The sequence below is a fragment of the Dermacentor andersoni genome, chromosome 4 (assembly GCF_023375885.2).
Source record: "Dermacentor andersoni chromosome 4, qqDerAnde1_hic_scaffold, whole genome shotgun sequence".
NCBI classification, from domain to species: Eukaryota; Metazoa; Arthropoda; class Arachnida; order Ixodida; family Ixodidae; genus Dermacentor; species Dermacentor andersoni.
The window spans coordinates 111398696-111415279 of record NC_092817.1 but is presented as its reverse complement, the minus strand read 5'-3'; the positions used below and the strand labels follow the sequence as shown (position 1 = coordinate 111415279).

General features: G+C 46.7%; 1 protein-coding gene across 1 annotated transcript in view; it reads right to left on the bottom strand.

Annotated features, from left to right (window-relative positions):
- Nucleotides 1–6956: 6956 nt before the first annotated feature.
- LOC126537472 (ubiquitin-like modifier-activating enzyme 1) overlaps nt 6957–16584 on the bottom strand; it is a 46447-nt gene continuing 36819 nt past the window's right edge. Inside the window, exons 20-24 of the mRNA XM_055074288.1 lie at nt 14887–15155; nt 11137–11241; nt 9496–9579; nt 8500–8594; nt 6957–7114 (exon numbers count right to left, since the gene is read on the bottom strand). Of these exons, the coding sequence (XP_054930263.1) occupies nt 6976–7114; nt 8500–8594; nt 9496–9579; nt 11137–11241; nt 14887–15155 (692 nt within the window). The 3' untranslated portion in view covers nt 6957–6975. The remainder of the gene's footprint in view (nt 7115–8499; nt 8595–9495; nt 9580–11136; nt 11242–14886; nt 15156–16584) is intronic.

The window sequence follows — 16584 nt, the reverse complement described above, 5'->3', positions numbered from 1 at the left end:
GCAAATCGCAATACTTGAACGGCAGCTAATCAAATATAGAATCAATAATGACGATTTCACACTTTGACGTCTTTCACACTTTGTACACGTGTTGTTATTGCAAAATCAAAGTCACGCAATGGAGAAGAAGTCATGTCTGCTGAACTAAAGTTCGACTAGCACCACTTTCGACATATCCATCCCTACAGCCTGCTGGAGTATGCATTGGCGTTCCAGTTAAGATCGCTTGGAAGCTATTAACTGTTAAACCAATACACATCGTAGCACATTTTAAGGACGCGTACCTAAACACAATTTGTGGTAATTTACGATTCCTGCTAAGGTAGCATGACTTCTGAGCGGGCACAACGCTTGAATTTCGCATGCAACATTCGATAGAGAGAGAGAGAGAGAATCAACTTTTACTGAGCCCTTAGTAAAGGTTGGTGCGCGCTGGCACCAGACGGGGTGGAACCTTCTTCTCAGGTCCCATATGCGTCCAGCAGTTCCTGGCCGCTAGCCGCCAGCGCGAGCTGGGTCGGTAGGTCGGGGCTGGACAACAAGGTCTCCCATCGCTCGGGGGGGAAGGGGATGGCTGGGGAGGGTGAGGGGTAGGGCTGGTGGGGGGTTCTCGAGCTTAGTGCACTCTGCAAGGATGTGTGCTAGAGTGCCTTCTGGTCGTCTGCAAAACGGGCATGAAGTGTCATGCTCTATTGGGAACATCTTGTGCAAGAGCACGGGATGCGCTAGCGAGCGCGCTTGCGTGCGTCGCAGGATCGTTTGCTGCCTTCGGCAGCAAAATGTACAGAAGCGGCAGATGTAGCCTGCAGCATTCGAAGGCAATTTAAGAAATATTCAGCGAATATGCATATTGATACTAGAGCGAAGCATCATTGATTTTTTCCAGCAGTAGATTGTTTGTCGTAGATACAGTGGCGTGTGGGCAACAAACAAACAAACAAACAAACAAACAAACAAACAAACAAACAAACAAACAAACAAACAAACAAATAAAACAAAGAAAGAACGCATAGTGAAATTTCGTTGCAGTTCTTCGGGGCTAAGTTAACGAAGTTTTCCGTTCGTAAGTGTGCTTTGCTATTGACCAGCACTTTTGATAATATTTCCAGTCATTATTGGATGGTATTTCCCCTTAAAGGGCCCCCTCACAAGGCCCCGTAGAAAATTTTGGTTACGCGCTGGAAGTTGTTACGTGCCCCCCAAGGAGCGTTCTACCGCAACAATTTTTAAAGTTTCTTCACTAATAGCAGAGATAAAAGTATTTGAAGTGGCGCGAACCCATGATTTCAGGAGGCGAGCGTCACCGCCAACATAGACACTCTCTCCACTTGCTCCGTCTAGCCGCCGCAAGCGAAATTCCTTCCCTACGTTCTCCTATGCCGGAGCCGGAGGATAGCACGAACAATACGTCAAGGGCTCCGCCTTCTCTCTCTCTCTCTTTGTCGCGCGCGCGTTTTTGCTGAGTAGCGCACTTCCGGTGGCGGTCTTGCGCGCGAGCTGTTGCGTTTTTCTCGTTTCGCACACCGGACGATTTTTCGCGATCTGCACGATAACACCTGATCAGTGCTACAATCCCGAGCAACGAGGCAGGTGGGAGAGGATGAAATAGCATGATCGCGGCGCCAGAACACGATAGAAAATGACATAGTTTCGTTTTCTGCGCGCGCACCTGTACGATGCGGGAACAAGCGGGCGAAACGGAAGTGCATCTTTCTCACTACGGTCCGAAGTATAACACGCAGACATTCAGTTCGTATGTTTTATTATTTCTTCTAAACTTTAATTCGTCTACTGCAGCAACAAATTAAACAAATAACTGTTGTTATTTGTTTCACGTGTCACTCACGGTCACGTGTCACTATGAGCGACGTCACAGCACTGCCATGTATGTATAGGCGCACTTGCTCGGTATACGTTGGCTCTCCGGCTTGGAGCGCGGCGTCCGCGAGGAGAGGAGCAAGTGGCGTCTGGTCTGAAATTTAAGCTCTTTTCGCGGCGTGTAGGGATGTAGTACTTAGCAAACACGATCGTTAGCGCGCATTGTATGCTCTGCGCTTGTCATATCGGCCAGACCTGGTGGGGGGCCCTTTAAGGACGTTTATATGGTAAGTTCTTTCTGGGAATATGGACCCCGTTCGTTTTTGTAGTTTGACGCAGTAATAGTACAAATGTCATTTTGCACAGCGTTTATGCGTCGTATGCGCCGTGCGCACCACGACCAGAGCCGTGTCACGTTTACACACTATAGAACCGCCAACGTTTAGGCCTAAGTCGCAACTACGAGGACGACAGAAAAGTCGCCTTAAAATAAAATGTACTGATTCACTTGACATTAGTATTTCGAACTACGAGAATTCAACATTTTTCACTCGCTATCGCTTCCGCCATTCATAGCCGTTTAGAGTAGTGTCGTACAACTTAAAATTAGCAAGAAACAACCGACCGAACGAGCGAGTGAGCATTCAAACATTCAATCACGAACGGCTTGGTTTCTCTGGGAAACATTACATGGTGTTGAATAAAGGGAAAATCAAACATCCACCCGTTCGTAGCAGTTGCTACAAAGGAAACCCATACGGGTTCCTCGAAAGAAAAGCCTCATAGTTGAAGAAAAATTCGTCCTGGTCCGGGACTAGAACCCGGGACCACCACCTTTCCGGGGCAGCCGCTCTACCATCTGGGCTAACCAGGCGGCTAGCAGATGGCAGGGCGAAGTCGAATTTGTCGACAACACGAAGCAAAGGCAAGGACGTAGTAGTTCTGCGGAAACCCGCAAGGTGGAGAGAAGTAAATGAATAAAGGGAAAATCAGACATCCACCCGTTCGTAGCAATTGCTACAAAGGAAACCCATACGGTTTCCTCGAAAGAAAAGCCTCATAGTTGAAGAAAAATTCGACATTCATTTACTTCTCTCCACCTTGCGGGTTTCCGCAGAACTACTACGTCATTACATGGTGTTGTGCCACACTGCGTGCCTACATCGAGGCAACGGGTGCTTCCCCCTCTCCACCTCGCTCTTCTGAAGTGGCTGCCCTTGGTGACAACCTGCAAAGTTCCAGGAAAGTTCCGAACCCTTTTCGTGGCTCGAACTGAGGACTCCGCGGGGACGAGTCCACTGGCCGCCATCAGAATTCCACAGAACTGGTGACCCCTGCCGAGGAGACCGGTTTTACGCAGCTTGAACTTATTTTTTGGCATGCTAGAAATGAGTTCACTCTCGATAGTTGATAGAACAGGCTCACGCACACAGTGGAGCATCAGGTGAATACGGCTGTGTCCCGTGGACGAGTGCCGTATGGGCAAGGCTGACGTGAAGACGGTTAGGTCACAATGTTTGATGGGTGGCGCAGGGCCAATAGACCTGTACCCCTGCTCCTACGCTATACTGCAACGGTGAACTAGCAAGTTCTAGCTCATTGTGTATAGCACTGGCAAATAAAGCGCATGAGTACGTTAATTTTCGTGCCAGACCGGCCGCTCGTGTGTATACGATTGTGACCATCTGAGCGACGCGCAACCGAGAGCGCCTGCTACGTCTTAGGAGGGTAGAAGCAAACACGAAAATAACATGGTCGAGGAAGTACGCTGGACGCACACATGAAGTGCACGGTCATCGTATTTTTGTGCTCGTTTTTACGGTCAGAATATGCACTAACTCACGACAGCGCTAAGACAACCCACGAAAACTCACAATAACAAACACGAAGATCGTATTACGTCACTCGAAAGTTTCGTTGCGGTCTCATAACACGTCGTTAGAATACCAAAAAGCGCCGCGGCTGCATATTGTCACGCGTCGTTTTTTTACCGGCATTCGTTTTCAACGAATTGGGCCTATTATTGTCGCTCGGCGCAAGATGCGCCTACACTATACGGAATTTGTGGAACAATGTCGCGAATTGTTAGAAAAGAAGGCGTGTCTGATCAGAGTGTGCGCGCGTCGCGAATAGTTCTACTATGTACGCGAGCACCAACAGTCATTTAGAAATGATAGACAAGTCACGTATATGCATAGATGTCCTGCTTGATCTGGAAATTCAGATTCGAAGACCCACGACTGCTTATGCTCGCCGCTATCGTTCTAATTAGATTGTTGCTTGTTTTTCTGGACATAAGTTGGTGCAAAAAGCAGTTAGGTTCTTAACTTAGTGTCTTGATTCCATTATCGTCACTGTATAACAAGAAAAATACGTGCCCTTTTGGCTTTATTATGGTTCACAGAACATAAAAAAATGTCTTTATTTCGCCGGGTCCACTTGCAGTCATGAGTCAGAAGCCAAAGCAAGCAGAGCTTTGCAGAATGCGAACTAAGCACACACAGAAAGCGGGGCACCAAACAACCTGCAGCGAAGAGATTCGGGCGTGAAAGGAAGAGAAAGCGCACCATTATCAAAAACCACCTGGTGTTGGATCGTGGTCGTCTGGCTTTGGCAAATACAGGAAGTATTCAAGCTGCGGCGCGAATGATAAGACATGGCCTAAGAGCTTCGAAAGGTAAAAGGCAGCTTCTGATGGCACAAAACACCAATATGAGATTGTTGCCGTCGTATCGGGAGCTGATAGGCCTATGTTTTGTGATATCAAAGACACTGTGCTAGTCTGGTGTTTGCTGGTAGTTTATTATGAAATGGAACACAAAGAAAATATCATACGCAGCTGTATGCTTGTAGATTAAACAATTGGAACAATTTGATAGCCCCTCGAGCTGAGATATCGTTAAAAGGTTCTAGCTTGTCAATTTCGCTCCAGAAATGCGGACACAAAATATTTTCTACAGCACTTTTTTGCTTTTTTTTGGTCGCTCTTTTTTGATTGGTCTTTTCCCCTAGTCTCACAGACAACTACGATGCATTGAAAGCTTTGAAAGCTGGTAGGAGAATGTGTAATTGATATTGAAATCATACTAAAGGTTTGGGCACGCCTTGCGAAGCGAACAGCAGACAGCCGGCGGATACAATAATCATGCGCATATTCGTAATTCTTATCCCTGACTCTTTTATCAGCATCATTCACGGCGACCGGAATGAACATGCAACACCCCTTGGATCCACTCTGGACCCAAACTATGTGATCTTAAGCAGAAGAAACTGACTATAGTACTACGTTTCATGTACTATTTTTATGTTTCTCATTTCACCGTGTCTGACCGTATGTACCCATTACGTAAATAGCTGGTTGAAGGCTATCGCTGTACAACATAGCTGAGCTTATTTTCCCTCAACGTATCCGAACTCGCATAAACTACAGCGTCCCAACACGAACTTCGTGGAAAAACATGAACACACGCATAAATATAGCTGGCATCACTTGTTGAACAGTGATCCAGTAAGCCTTAAGGTTTCACAGGTTTAAGTCGCATCAATTTAAACGAGAAGTTCCTAATCGAGAGGGAAATTGCTGGGCGCAGGCGTGAGATCGCAGGGGGCGTTGTCGCTGGCGCTGGCTACCATGCAGGCAGCGACACCAGCTGCGCAGTGATGAGACAGAAGCAGCCCGGCATGCCCTACAGCCTGGTTCTGAAAAACAAGGTGAGAACGCTTACAGCTTTAGTTGACACAAAGCAGCAGCAAGACATGCGTGCGACATTTCAAAATGTTACCCTAACTGACCCGCTTCAGTTTAGTAAGCGGCGAGGTAACTTATAAGGCGTCATTCACTTTGGAAGCGACTCTGGATTCTCGCTGCTCATTTCTCACACGAAATCAACCAAGTGCTGTGAGTAACGCACTTCTTCATGAGAGTTTTCAAGGTGCTTATTTTTTTCGCAATTCGAGTTGTTTCACTGAAGCCTATTTGTAGTTTATTTGCTCACGCATAGGGAGCAGGTCTGGCCCATTCACCGCTAATTACTGGTGCTGCTTATGACGCAAGTCAGGACAACCTGGAGGTTATTGGAGCGTAAGATTCAGATAGGCAGAAAGAGAAGGCTGCATTTCCCGAGACCCGTGTTTGCAACGCGGCACCTTTAGGAACTATGGGTCACGAGCAAAATTACGCAACGCAACGCTCTAAGGTACTGCCCGACGTTTTTTACGAAGAACGCTCGACCTTTGCGCCGGGCGAAGTGTCTGTAGTGCTTACCAAGCTCGGCCACCGTAGAGGTAGTTACGAAGGCATGCTATCGCTGTTAACTTGAAGCTTGAATTTCCCTGGTGCCTCCGAGATTTCCGGGAGGCCTCCGAGACGCTATACACTGCGCGTGTGAGCTACCGTTCACGCCTCGTCTGCGCATGCTCAGTGGCGTATCTCCCGTGCCGGTTACTTTACCGGTGCGGGAAACAGCCGGTCTGCTATAACTAATTCAGGGACATATATATTGCCTTTGGGCGGCGACGACGCTGCTGCTGGCATGTATATCTTGTACCTCCTTGCGCGACGCCAAAAATGAGCGCAAGTATTAGACGCGTGCCTTTTGAGTTAAGGCTATTTCTCATCGTCTCAAACATGAAATTCCCAATCACATCGTCACTTTCTTTTTATTATGTGAACGAAGAAAGAAGTGTGGGTGTGGCGATGAAAACAGGCTGTTTCTTTGGAAAGAAAAAGGAAACGCACAGAGAAATAAGAGCAAACATTGTCATCGATTGACCCGCCGTGGCGGCTTAAGCGGCTATGGTGTTGCGCTGCTACGCACAAGGTCGCGGGATCGAATCCCGGCCGCAGCGGCCACATGGGGACAAAATGCAAAAAACGCCCGTGTCTCGTGCATCGGGGGCACGTTAATCTAATCCGGACTACGGTGTGCTTCAAATAATCAAATCGTGGTTGCGGCACGTAAAACCACGGAATTCAATTATAATCAATGTTTATTGATTTCTTTTTCGGAGAAGCAGTAATAATTTATTCACTTTACTTGCTCACTCACTTTTTCATAGTATATGCACCCCTCCTGCAGTTCTATGTAGGACATTGATGTATTATATAGCGCTTGCTTAAAATAGAAGCATACCTTTCCGCACAAACGGCGGGGGCGGTCATCTGGGCAGCACGTATCGCACTCGTGGAAGCTCTACGTCCTGACCGTTCACGTTCTTGCACGTAAGCTCAAAAATCAGGGCGCGCTTGTCCGGGTCGATCTTTTGCTTGGACACCTCCTCAACCACTTCACTCATGCTGCGGATAGAAAACGGCAAGGGCTCAAAACAGTACGGATCACATTTAAGGTAACTGGTATAAGTGGTAACTCGGCAAGGCACGTCAGTTCAACGTACTATTACAAAGGCAGCCGTCATGAATACTTGCTGGAGGACTAGCCGGGTCATCATTACGGATCAAGGATAGTTTTTTGACCACAAACCAGGCAGACGCGAGGAAGTTGGACGGGACCGGAGCACACTCGAGGAAAGTATCCGGACACGGACGCAATACAAATACAGCTTGTTCTCTCCTTCTGATCGCTAACCTTATCTTTCATTAAAATAAAGGGCCAGGTGCAAAGCGCAGAACACGTGCAACCCTTACCATCCACCTCAAATCAAACTTGTGCCATGTCAAGCATATATATATATTACCATATCAATGTTGGCTTTCGAGATTTTTGTCCTCCGTCTATGTATGCGCTGTAAGTGACGATTGATACCATGGAATACCAACTAGCCCGTACTCAAACCTGGCTTTCGAGATACTTGATATTCGATGACAATAGTCATGCGGGTGAGTGATTGTACTATAAAGCGAGGGATCAAGAGAAGGAAATGTTTATGCGTAGGCGGTATATCGGTCTACTTATAATATGCATCTCGGACGAAGTTCTGAACATTATAAGGCAATACATACGCTTGGTATTAGACGGGTTTGATTTGACTAATCTGCTGCTACGTTAGGTGCTTTGGAGCTGGTCTCGTCACAAAATTCGCGCGTGCGTGCGTACATGCGCGCGTGTGTGTACGTGCGTGTCAGCGTGTGTGTATATCTTTGTGGTTTCTACGAAGACTACAGTGTCCACAAAAATTTGGGCAGAACTTATATATGATATGACTACCGAAGTAGGAGAATAGCCGAAGAGCGTCATGTCTGAGGCATGTACAGCGGTCGGATTCATCTCTCACGCTGCCGTCCGGACATGCTGCGCCTTCTGGCGGCGCCGCCCTGAAGTCCGCGCAATACCCCAATAACCCACGTTGGCGTCAAAGAGGTTCACTGAAAAGCGGCACTTTCCGAGTGGCGCATGCTCAGTGGCACATAGCCACGTGAACGGTCCACGTACATTTCAGACTGCACTTACGTTCGGGATCGGCCCACATTTTTGGCGGGATGGCAAGACAGCTAGATAGCCGGATAGAAAACTGGCTCGACAATGCCACGAATGCTGTTCAAATTAAAAACCACTTTTGTCAGCCAAATAAATTGACTTTGCCCAACCACGCCTTATTTCAATAAAAATGCGTCGAGGCGCGTGTAGCGGCTTCTTTAGTACACACGCATTGCGCAATTGAGAAAGAAACAGCTCTCAACCCACATCTGTGTACCACTTGGTCAGTAAAGGTTACTGTACTCACGATAGTTCGAGACGACTCTTGGAGGACGGCTGGAAGGTGGCGTACAGCACTCGCTCCCCTTCAGATACTGCGATGATTTTGATGTTGTTCTCGTTCTGGGTGAATTAAGGTGGTAGGCGAACATTAGGCACTCTGTGCGGAACGACGAAACTTATCGCAAGTGCGTATACAAGAAAAAAAAATACGATAACAGACTTTCTTATTTTAAGGAGGGCTTTTGCTCTGCAGCCCTTCGACGGTATACTGCAATTTGTTCTAAGTGTCACTGGAAATTTATGTATTAAGTATAGCGCAATCAGCGGAGGCCTTTGCCTACGGCTGTCATAAAACCACCAAGCCGCAGCGGATGAACCAATCGTAGAGCTTCAGTTTGGACTAGAATGTGTATGTCAGCAGTTAGAGCGATAATAACTGAATGGTTTTAAACGAAGCTTCCAAAAGCTTTACGAAAGCTTTCTCTTTCTCTCTCTCTCTCTCGCTTCTTTTTTGCTTCAAGTGACTATTTCTGGACACTAGAACGTATATACAATCTACACGTCAGAATATGAGAAATGTTTCTAATACAAAATCTTTTTTTCGAGGCGGAGGGGCCACGTGACAAGGCGCCAGGGAATGGGCGGTCCGCTCCGGAACTGCGGCGTGGGGAAAACGAATGTGGTACAGTGAAAAATGTTTTAGTTATGATAGTCTCTTTGTCTCTCAGACTTTATTCGGTGCTCAACCAGCTGAAATGCTTCCGTATGCACGCTCATATTGGAAGAAGGCACCGTACCCTATCCCTTGCTTTTGACAGGGACTATATAGTCCTCTCCCTCCACGGATTCTCTGCATTACTTTCAGGAATAGGATAATTTGTGCTCGAACGATAAAAAAAAAAAAAAATGTTTACATCACAGTCTGCTAGTCATAGCACAACGCAAGACATATTCTGTAGCGTAGACGTATAAAGGAATATTGGGCAGACGTATCCGGTGACATCAAATGAACACCACCTACCTCTAAATGCTCGAGAAAATGCGAGAGCGTGATCTCGCCTTCAACTTCGAGGCAGTCCCAAAGTGTGAATTCCTGGTCGTTAAACTGTTGAAAAGCGGAAAACACCGAGTGTGATGAGCATACCCCAGAATGGCCCAGAACAACACTACATGAGGCCTAAGTTACGCGTGTCGCGCTTACGCATGAGGCCGTCTTGCAGTATAAGTACGTTCGTGACTATGCGCGGCTGCCAGAACTATTTTGCGCAACCGGTGGGCGCTGCGAACACTATTATTCACATTGTTCCTATCGCATGAAAGCGGGTGCCTTTGTGATGATGGATTGTGACTGCATTCAGACCCCTCAGCTATCAGCCAGCGCTGACCGGTCGTGCAAAAAAAAAAAAAGGGGGGGGGGGGGAGGGGGAGTCACCATGCAGTCCGATTATCGCTGTTCAGTTGCTGAGCACTCCACCTAGTCTGTAAAAAGTGCAATTGTCGCCCGTCGTGTGAGCTCGACCATGCACTGCGGGCTACTGGCGCTAGAGTGCTCTAGATTGACGTTAACCGTTTCACTTTATTACCTTAAAGACTTAGTATTACATACGGAGTAAATATTGGGCAGGGAGTCACCAATAATGCGTTAGCGGCGGCTGTTCGTGTACTTTTTTGGGCAACTTCTAATTGCAACACGTTGCCTTTTATTCCGTGTTATTGACCACATGAAGCACTACCAACGCAATCTGAACGTAAAAGTATAGTTCCAGCTTGGGTGAGAAGGATTGCCGTCCCTCTTTGTGCAACCAGTGATGTCAGCAAACTTGGGAATAACAACGTTACTTCTTTTACAGTGAAGGTACGTGCACACTGACAGGAAAAAAAAAAAAAAAAGAACGCGCGCGCCATGCCGCTCGCCGCCGATTGACGAGACCAACGAGGAGCCGCCGACTCATTCTGCTGGGCAAAAGGCGGGGGAAACTACTCCCCTCTCTCAGCGTCGCTGATAACAGTTGCACTGTTGCCAGCTGAACGCTAGTCTATCACGCGCTAGCCGCGGTGGAAATGACGCCCGCAAGTGCGACCATGCCAGTGTTAATGAACACTGATCAACAGTGGTCGAATAAGTGGTCGAAGCAGTTGCTGACGAATACAAGTACCCTTGTCGAAACGTTGACTCCAGCGACGTTTCTCGTTTGGCTGCTGCTCATCATCTGAAGCATTCATCTTTTTTGTTAGTCATCTGGGCTTGAATCGTTTATTTATTGCTTTCTTTTGTCTTCTCAGCCTCTTGTATTCTTTTCCTTTTCGTGTCATCTTGAACACCTCATCTCAACTGACAAGCTCTGCATATAGCAGGGCTGACACATTCACTTTTCATGAAACTCTCTCTTTCTCTTTCTCAAGCCTCCATCTTCATGTGAACCTCTTTCTTGTTAGGGTTAGTGTGACACTGTTACTACTGCTGGTGTAACTGACAAACTGACTAAAGTGACGAGGTACCATCCGGCAAAGTAGAAAACACATGTGGAATAAAAGAGAGCTAGCCCACTTATGAGACTAGAGTTTTCCGACCCTTAAAGAAGAAGAAGAAAGAAAGAAAGAAAGAAAGAAAGAAAGAAAGAAAGAAAGAAAGAAAGAAAGATGGAAAGAAACAATGGCATACCTTTTTCTTTCTGGGAGCAATGGGTTCCGCAAAGCAGAATAAAGGCAATGCTAAGTTCACAAACCCGTTCTTGTACAGCTTAAGATCGTCGTGCCTTTGAGCCAGCTGCAAATATACAAAAAGGTAATTTGCAAAGAGCCATAGCATTCATCACCATGATTACAGACACATAAGAGTCGTATAATTGCATATGAAAAGCTAATGGTGTAGACAACAAATACAAGTAAAAGAAACATACATGAAAGAACACCATGGTCGAGCCCCCCCGCTATAGCAACAGCACCGTTCAAATTCGCCAGCACATTTCCAGCAGGCCCCTATAGGATTGCACTTGAATGGACTACGATGTAAAAGACAGCACGTCATGTGGACAAGTATTTTTCTTTGTGCTGACACCTCAGTTTCCTTTACTGTTATGAAATGACCTCGAAGCCCACGAGTGAATGGGTGGACACTGACAACAGAACAGTCCAAACCGGTCCTGCCGATGAAAGCGAGGAACGTGCACTATTACGGTAGTCATGTCAGCACATCGTTCCGATCTTGAATGGTGGCATTGGCTTGGGGGTCATGACGACGTCTAAAATTTTTTGTAACCATACATTTCCACAATAGGTGTAATGAGAGTATGAGATCAGCGTCTTCTGTAGGCACTTATTCGTACTTGCAAAATCAAGTTTACTTAGCCTTTGCACTGGTTCGCGAAGACTATCGTTTGAAGCCTCTCGTGTATAACATGTGCTTCTGAGATGGGCAATAACTCAAAATTTTAACTGCAATATCAAGATACACATTGGTGTTTGCAATAATTCCGTGTCATCTTGAATGTAGGCTCCTGTTAGCCGTACGCTTAGTTGCTCAGCGGAAACAGACGCAACGTTGTGCGCAGATGTCTCGTAGGAAACAGCAGTAATTCGTTCAAATGTGCTATAGATGGCGCCATAACACTGTGCCGCAGCAAGCCCAGACGCTCTACTAAAGCGCGTAGTGGATACCTGCGAATTGATATCGCAAGTGACTCGTCAACGCACTGGCGGATCCAAGAAGGAGCACTCCCCTATTCCACCGAGACACGCCGACACTGACAGTACTGGGTGTGCCGCGGCAAGACTGACCAAGGGTGGATACACTGTTATTGCCATCTCCCACTGTTAGCTAAAACAGTCGTAAAACTTTTTTTGGGCATTTGTGTTTGCGCGTACCTTGTTACAACCTGTAGGTGAACATTACTGGGGTCTCGCAGAAATAGTTTATGTTTTAATATACGCAGGGCGTAGGAGTACGACATTGTTGGTGAGCCTTGTAGTAGAGGACAGAAACAAAGCAACTGGACAGACACAATCGTTTTGTTCAACATATATGCATACAATCGTTAAGCAGACGTGTGGAAGTGCTAATTGTCGGCTTTTCTAATGTTTTTATTTGTTCCTCAGTCAATGCCACAGAGCAACTATTTAGCGCTTTTTAATAGTGATGTTACGCTCAGCTTTTTTAAAATGTAATTTGAATTCGCCTAAACCGAACGGCTATATATGTCGCGAAACATTACGAAACTATTGTGTTGCTGGACGTGTAATGTCCTCACTTTGTGTGACACTGCCTACGAAACGTCCCCCCCCCCCCCAAAAAAAAAAAAAAAAATATTGCTCAGAACCTCATTCATTTCAGCTTTCCGAGTTTTTAATTGCAGCGCTTGAATGGCACAAAGAAGGCGCGATCAAACACGCCGTCAAAGGAACAAAAACACAGTAGCGAGAGAAGAGAAAAAATAAAGAATGATGTGATATTTTAATTTTCTGCGCTGAAATTAAGAATTTAACCCCCAACATATTACGAAATTGCCTATTTTAGATCTAACTTACCTAAATATTGCAATTTTCTGCCAACAGAGACATGTGAGGGCGTAGCCCTTATTTCGGTCAGATTTCCCTTTTCTTCCTATCAAGGAAGCTTTCTATCGCATTTAGCTGGCTTTTCTTGACTATTACTAGCCCGGCTAGTAGGTGACTCGATGATTACTAAGTAATTCTTATTTTATACTGTAATATTTTGCAGATATAGGTATTTCTGCGTATTTTGTTCAGTAATTTAGCAAAGTCAGTTCAAATGCCAAATGAACGCGGCTCATAGTCCGGCAGCACACATCACGAGCTTCTGCGGCAGTTCAACATGGTGCAGTTGACGATTTCAGTGCTTTTGAAGAGGATCAGGGTCATGGTAATGGGGAGGGGCGAAGTTTTCCCGCGATCCAGAAGATCATATGTTTTATGTTTTGGTAGGTTGCTCTGTTTCGAGGAGGATTCACAGTGCTGCCTTACTAACTCTGCCTTGTATGTAGTTCCTGCATGTTGCTTTGGAGTCTGTTAGAATTATCAGAGATTTGTTCCTGCGGTAACCTTCAGCCGCCGCTAGAGCTACGTGACTTCTTCCCCCTCCGTTACCGTGCAGTTTCTCAGGGACGCGCAGCTAATTGTTTCTCCCGTGTGGTCTACCACTGCTGCCGCGACTCTAAACATTCTAGTCTTGCGGTCCCTGGAATAGGGGCGGCGACCTTGTGAAGCGGCCAGGACTCAAGACATGAAGACACCGGCCCACCGCCAATCTCTATGAGATATAGAGCAATAAAGTTTTTCCATTCCATTCCATTCACGCGATCTTTACCTGGACTACCAAGATCTACATCTGCTGCGGCTAACAGAGCCATGCTCAGGAGAGCAAGAAGATTCCTCGTTGCGGTCGACAATCCGTAGAATTTTCTCTGGTATCCGTTTCCAGCCTGGCCCCAAGGACTGTTAAACTTCGCTTACAATTCGCTGGATTAAATGCCACGGAGCTATAAAAAAAGACCCGCTCATCAGTAAAAAGAACCGGGACGCCAGAGTAAGGTAGGCAAAATAGCAATTCAACTGTATACGTGGGAAGGCAAATGGGTGATCTGGTTGGACGAATGCAAGTTCTTGTTGTTCGGGTCAGATGGCGTTCAATATGTGCCAATAACAGATTCCTACTGCAACGCATGATAGAGGAAACGTCATGGTGCGGTGCTGCTTGTCCGCTCGTGGAGTTGGCCCGTTACACAGAATTCAAGGTTCCATGACAAAAGAGGTGAACGAGAAAACCCTTGAGAGCGTGATGCTTCCACAGGCACGCAGAAACTTTGTCGTGGACATGCCTTCCAACAGGACAACGGGCCGAAACATTCCTCGAATCTGGTCAGCAATTTGCTTAAAAGGATAAGCCTGACCGTCATTCAGGCCGAGCCAGTTACTCAGCCTAAATCCCATGGAACATCTGTGGGAAATGTTGGGGCGTCACCTGATACCATGAAGGCCAGCAGCGCCGAAGAGAAGTCCAACCAGCTGCTGCATTGAGTGGACGAACATCGACTACACGACCATTTACAGCTTGTTGGACTCAATACATCGTCGCTGCCAAGCCGTGATTGATACCCGTGGGTTTCCAACGGAATATCGACTTCATTTTTGCTGTGTATAGAGACACATTCATTTTGCGTGCTTTACTTTTTGACAGAAGTCACTTCCTTTCCCACATCCTGAAGAACCGCTTAAACAAGCGTACATTTAAAAAAGCTTGTGAGCACATAAATGTTGGCCGGTACTCTCTATAATTTAGTTTGCTACTTTTTGCTAGAAATAATTTACACATGTTTAAGTGCGGTAGCACAAATTAAGGGCGAAAAACTAAAATATCGCATCTTTTCGTTCGCTACTGTAAGTAAAGTGGCGCCACCTTGTAGAGCTCGAGGGATGCGAGGCCCGCGACGAGGGACGCGGTGGTGGCGATGGCCGGGATGATCTTGCCGGCGATGAGCTTGCTCTTGAGCCTGTCGGCCGGCTCAATGCTGTAGTTGGCGGCGCGTAGGTTCGAGGCCGCCACGATGAAGTCCATATGGAAGTTGGTGTCATCATCTGTTTCGAACTCCAGCGTCTTGAGCGACACGTAATCGAGATCATCCGGCTCGGGCAGCTCCTCCAGCAGTTTTGCCAGCAGTTCCTCGTCTGAGAAAACGTGCAAAAAACGGAGCGAGAATACATTTTATCGAAAATGATGGCACAATGGCCTCACCCTCACCCCTAAGCAGGGGTGAGGGTCAATGATAGGGATCATAAAATAAATAAACATAAAAAATAAAGAAGGAACTACACGTTAATAACCTGCTGGTCAAGCCAGCCTCGCGCACAAGCTCACACAAACACATTTTAGTACAGCGGGCATCGGCCAAACTAAAAGAAAAACAACAATAAAGGTGCTGGTGAAGTTGCGCTTTCATGTCGACAATTATTTGTGTTTTTATAGGTGCGTGCACTACAAATGAGCGGCCAACTTGAGTCAAGTTCGAAGACAAAAGCCCCCTCAGTGCTGCTCAGTGATCTCCCTAACAAGAGAGATACAGAAACTTTAGCTATTTACTGGATATGTTAGCATGGCTGATTGCCTGGCATGCTACTTCAGGTGTTCGATGATAATCACGATCTACAAGGTGACTAACTAAACACACACACTGCACATACAGTCATTGACACACGCGTACACAACAAAAATATTGTCAAAGCTTCGTTAAGACCCGTGGACCTCAAGAAACACCAGCAGCGCTTTCGTGGCGTGGCGCGTAACGCGCAGGTGTTTTTCTTTTTTTTTTTAACGGGCCGAGAGTAAGCCGCAGCTCCCACCTCGAGTCGTGCTACAGGTGTAGTGCCACCCTCAACGACGTTCTCCTCTCTAATAGCGGCAGCAGTCACATTATAACATGTTGCCATTCCTGAGGAGCGTAAGTGAACAACAAAAATGCCTACATCCGGAGAAGACTGGGTACCTAGAGTGGGAGTACTGCTCCGCGAGCGTAAATTTCATTTAGACTTTGTCAGCCCAGTAGTGCTGATGGCTTTAGGATTAGATTCATGTATTGTGTGCGGATTTATCCTGTATAGCCACTGGGCGCTGGCCAGATGGCTTTGCGGGTGTTTCAGCTTCCTAAGGTACTGTTCACGCCAACCGCTTGAGTTACGACTGGTTGCGACGGAGACGAGACGACTTTCTGAGCAGCAACAGGCGCGCGACTGTTTAGTGCCTTGCTTGAACTCTGTGGTGGCTCAAATGCGATAAGCGAAACATTCCCCGATCCACGTCAGAGTTCCAACGTATACAGCCGCAGCCGTTCTGAAGCACGCAAATGCCCAGACGCCAGAGGCGAGATCCAGATTGACCATGACGTGGCATGCACAGTTGCACGTAAAGCGTGCAAACGCTTGCACCGAGAAAAACGCTGGCTATAGGGCGTCGTGAACGTGCAACGTCTCTTACAAGACGTGATTCTCCCATTCACTAGGCTGTGTGATCTGTTGTCAGTATAGAGAATTAAAAGCTCGTGCGTCCGGTGCCTTTGGTACCGCCTGCATGACAGGCAATACGAAAAAAAAAAAAGAAAAC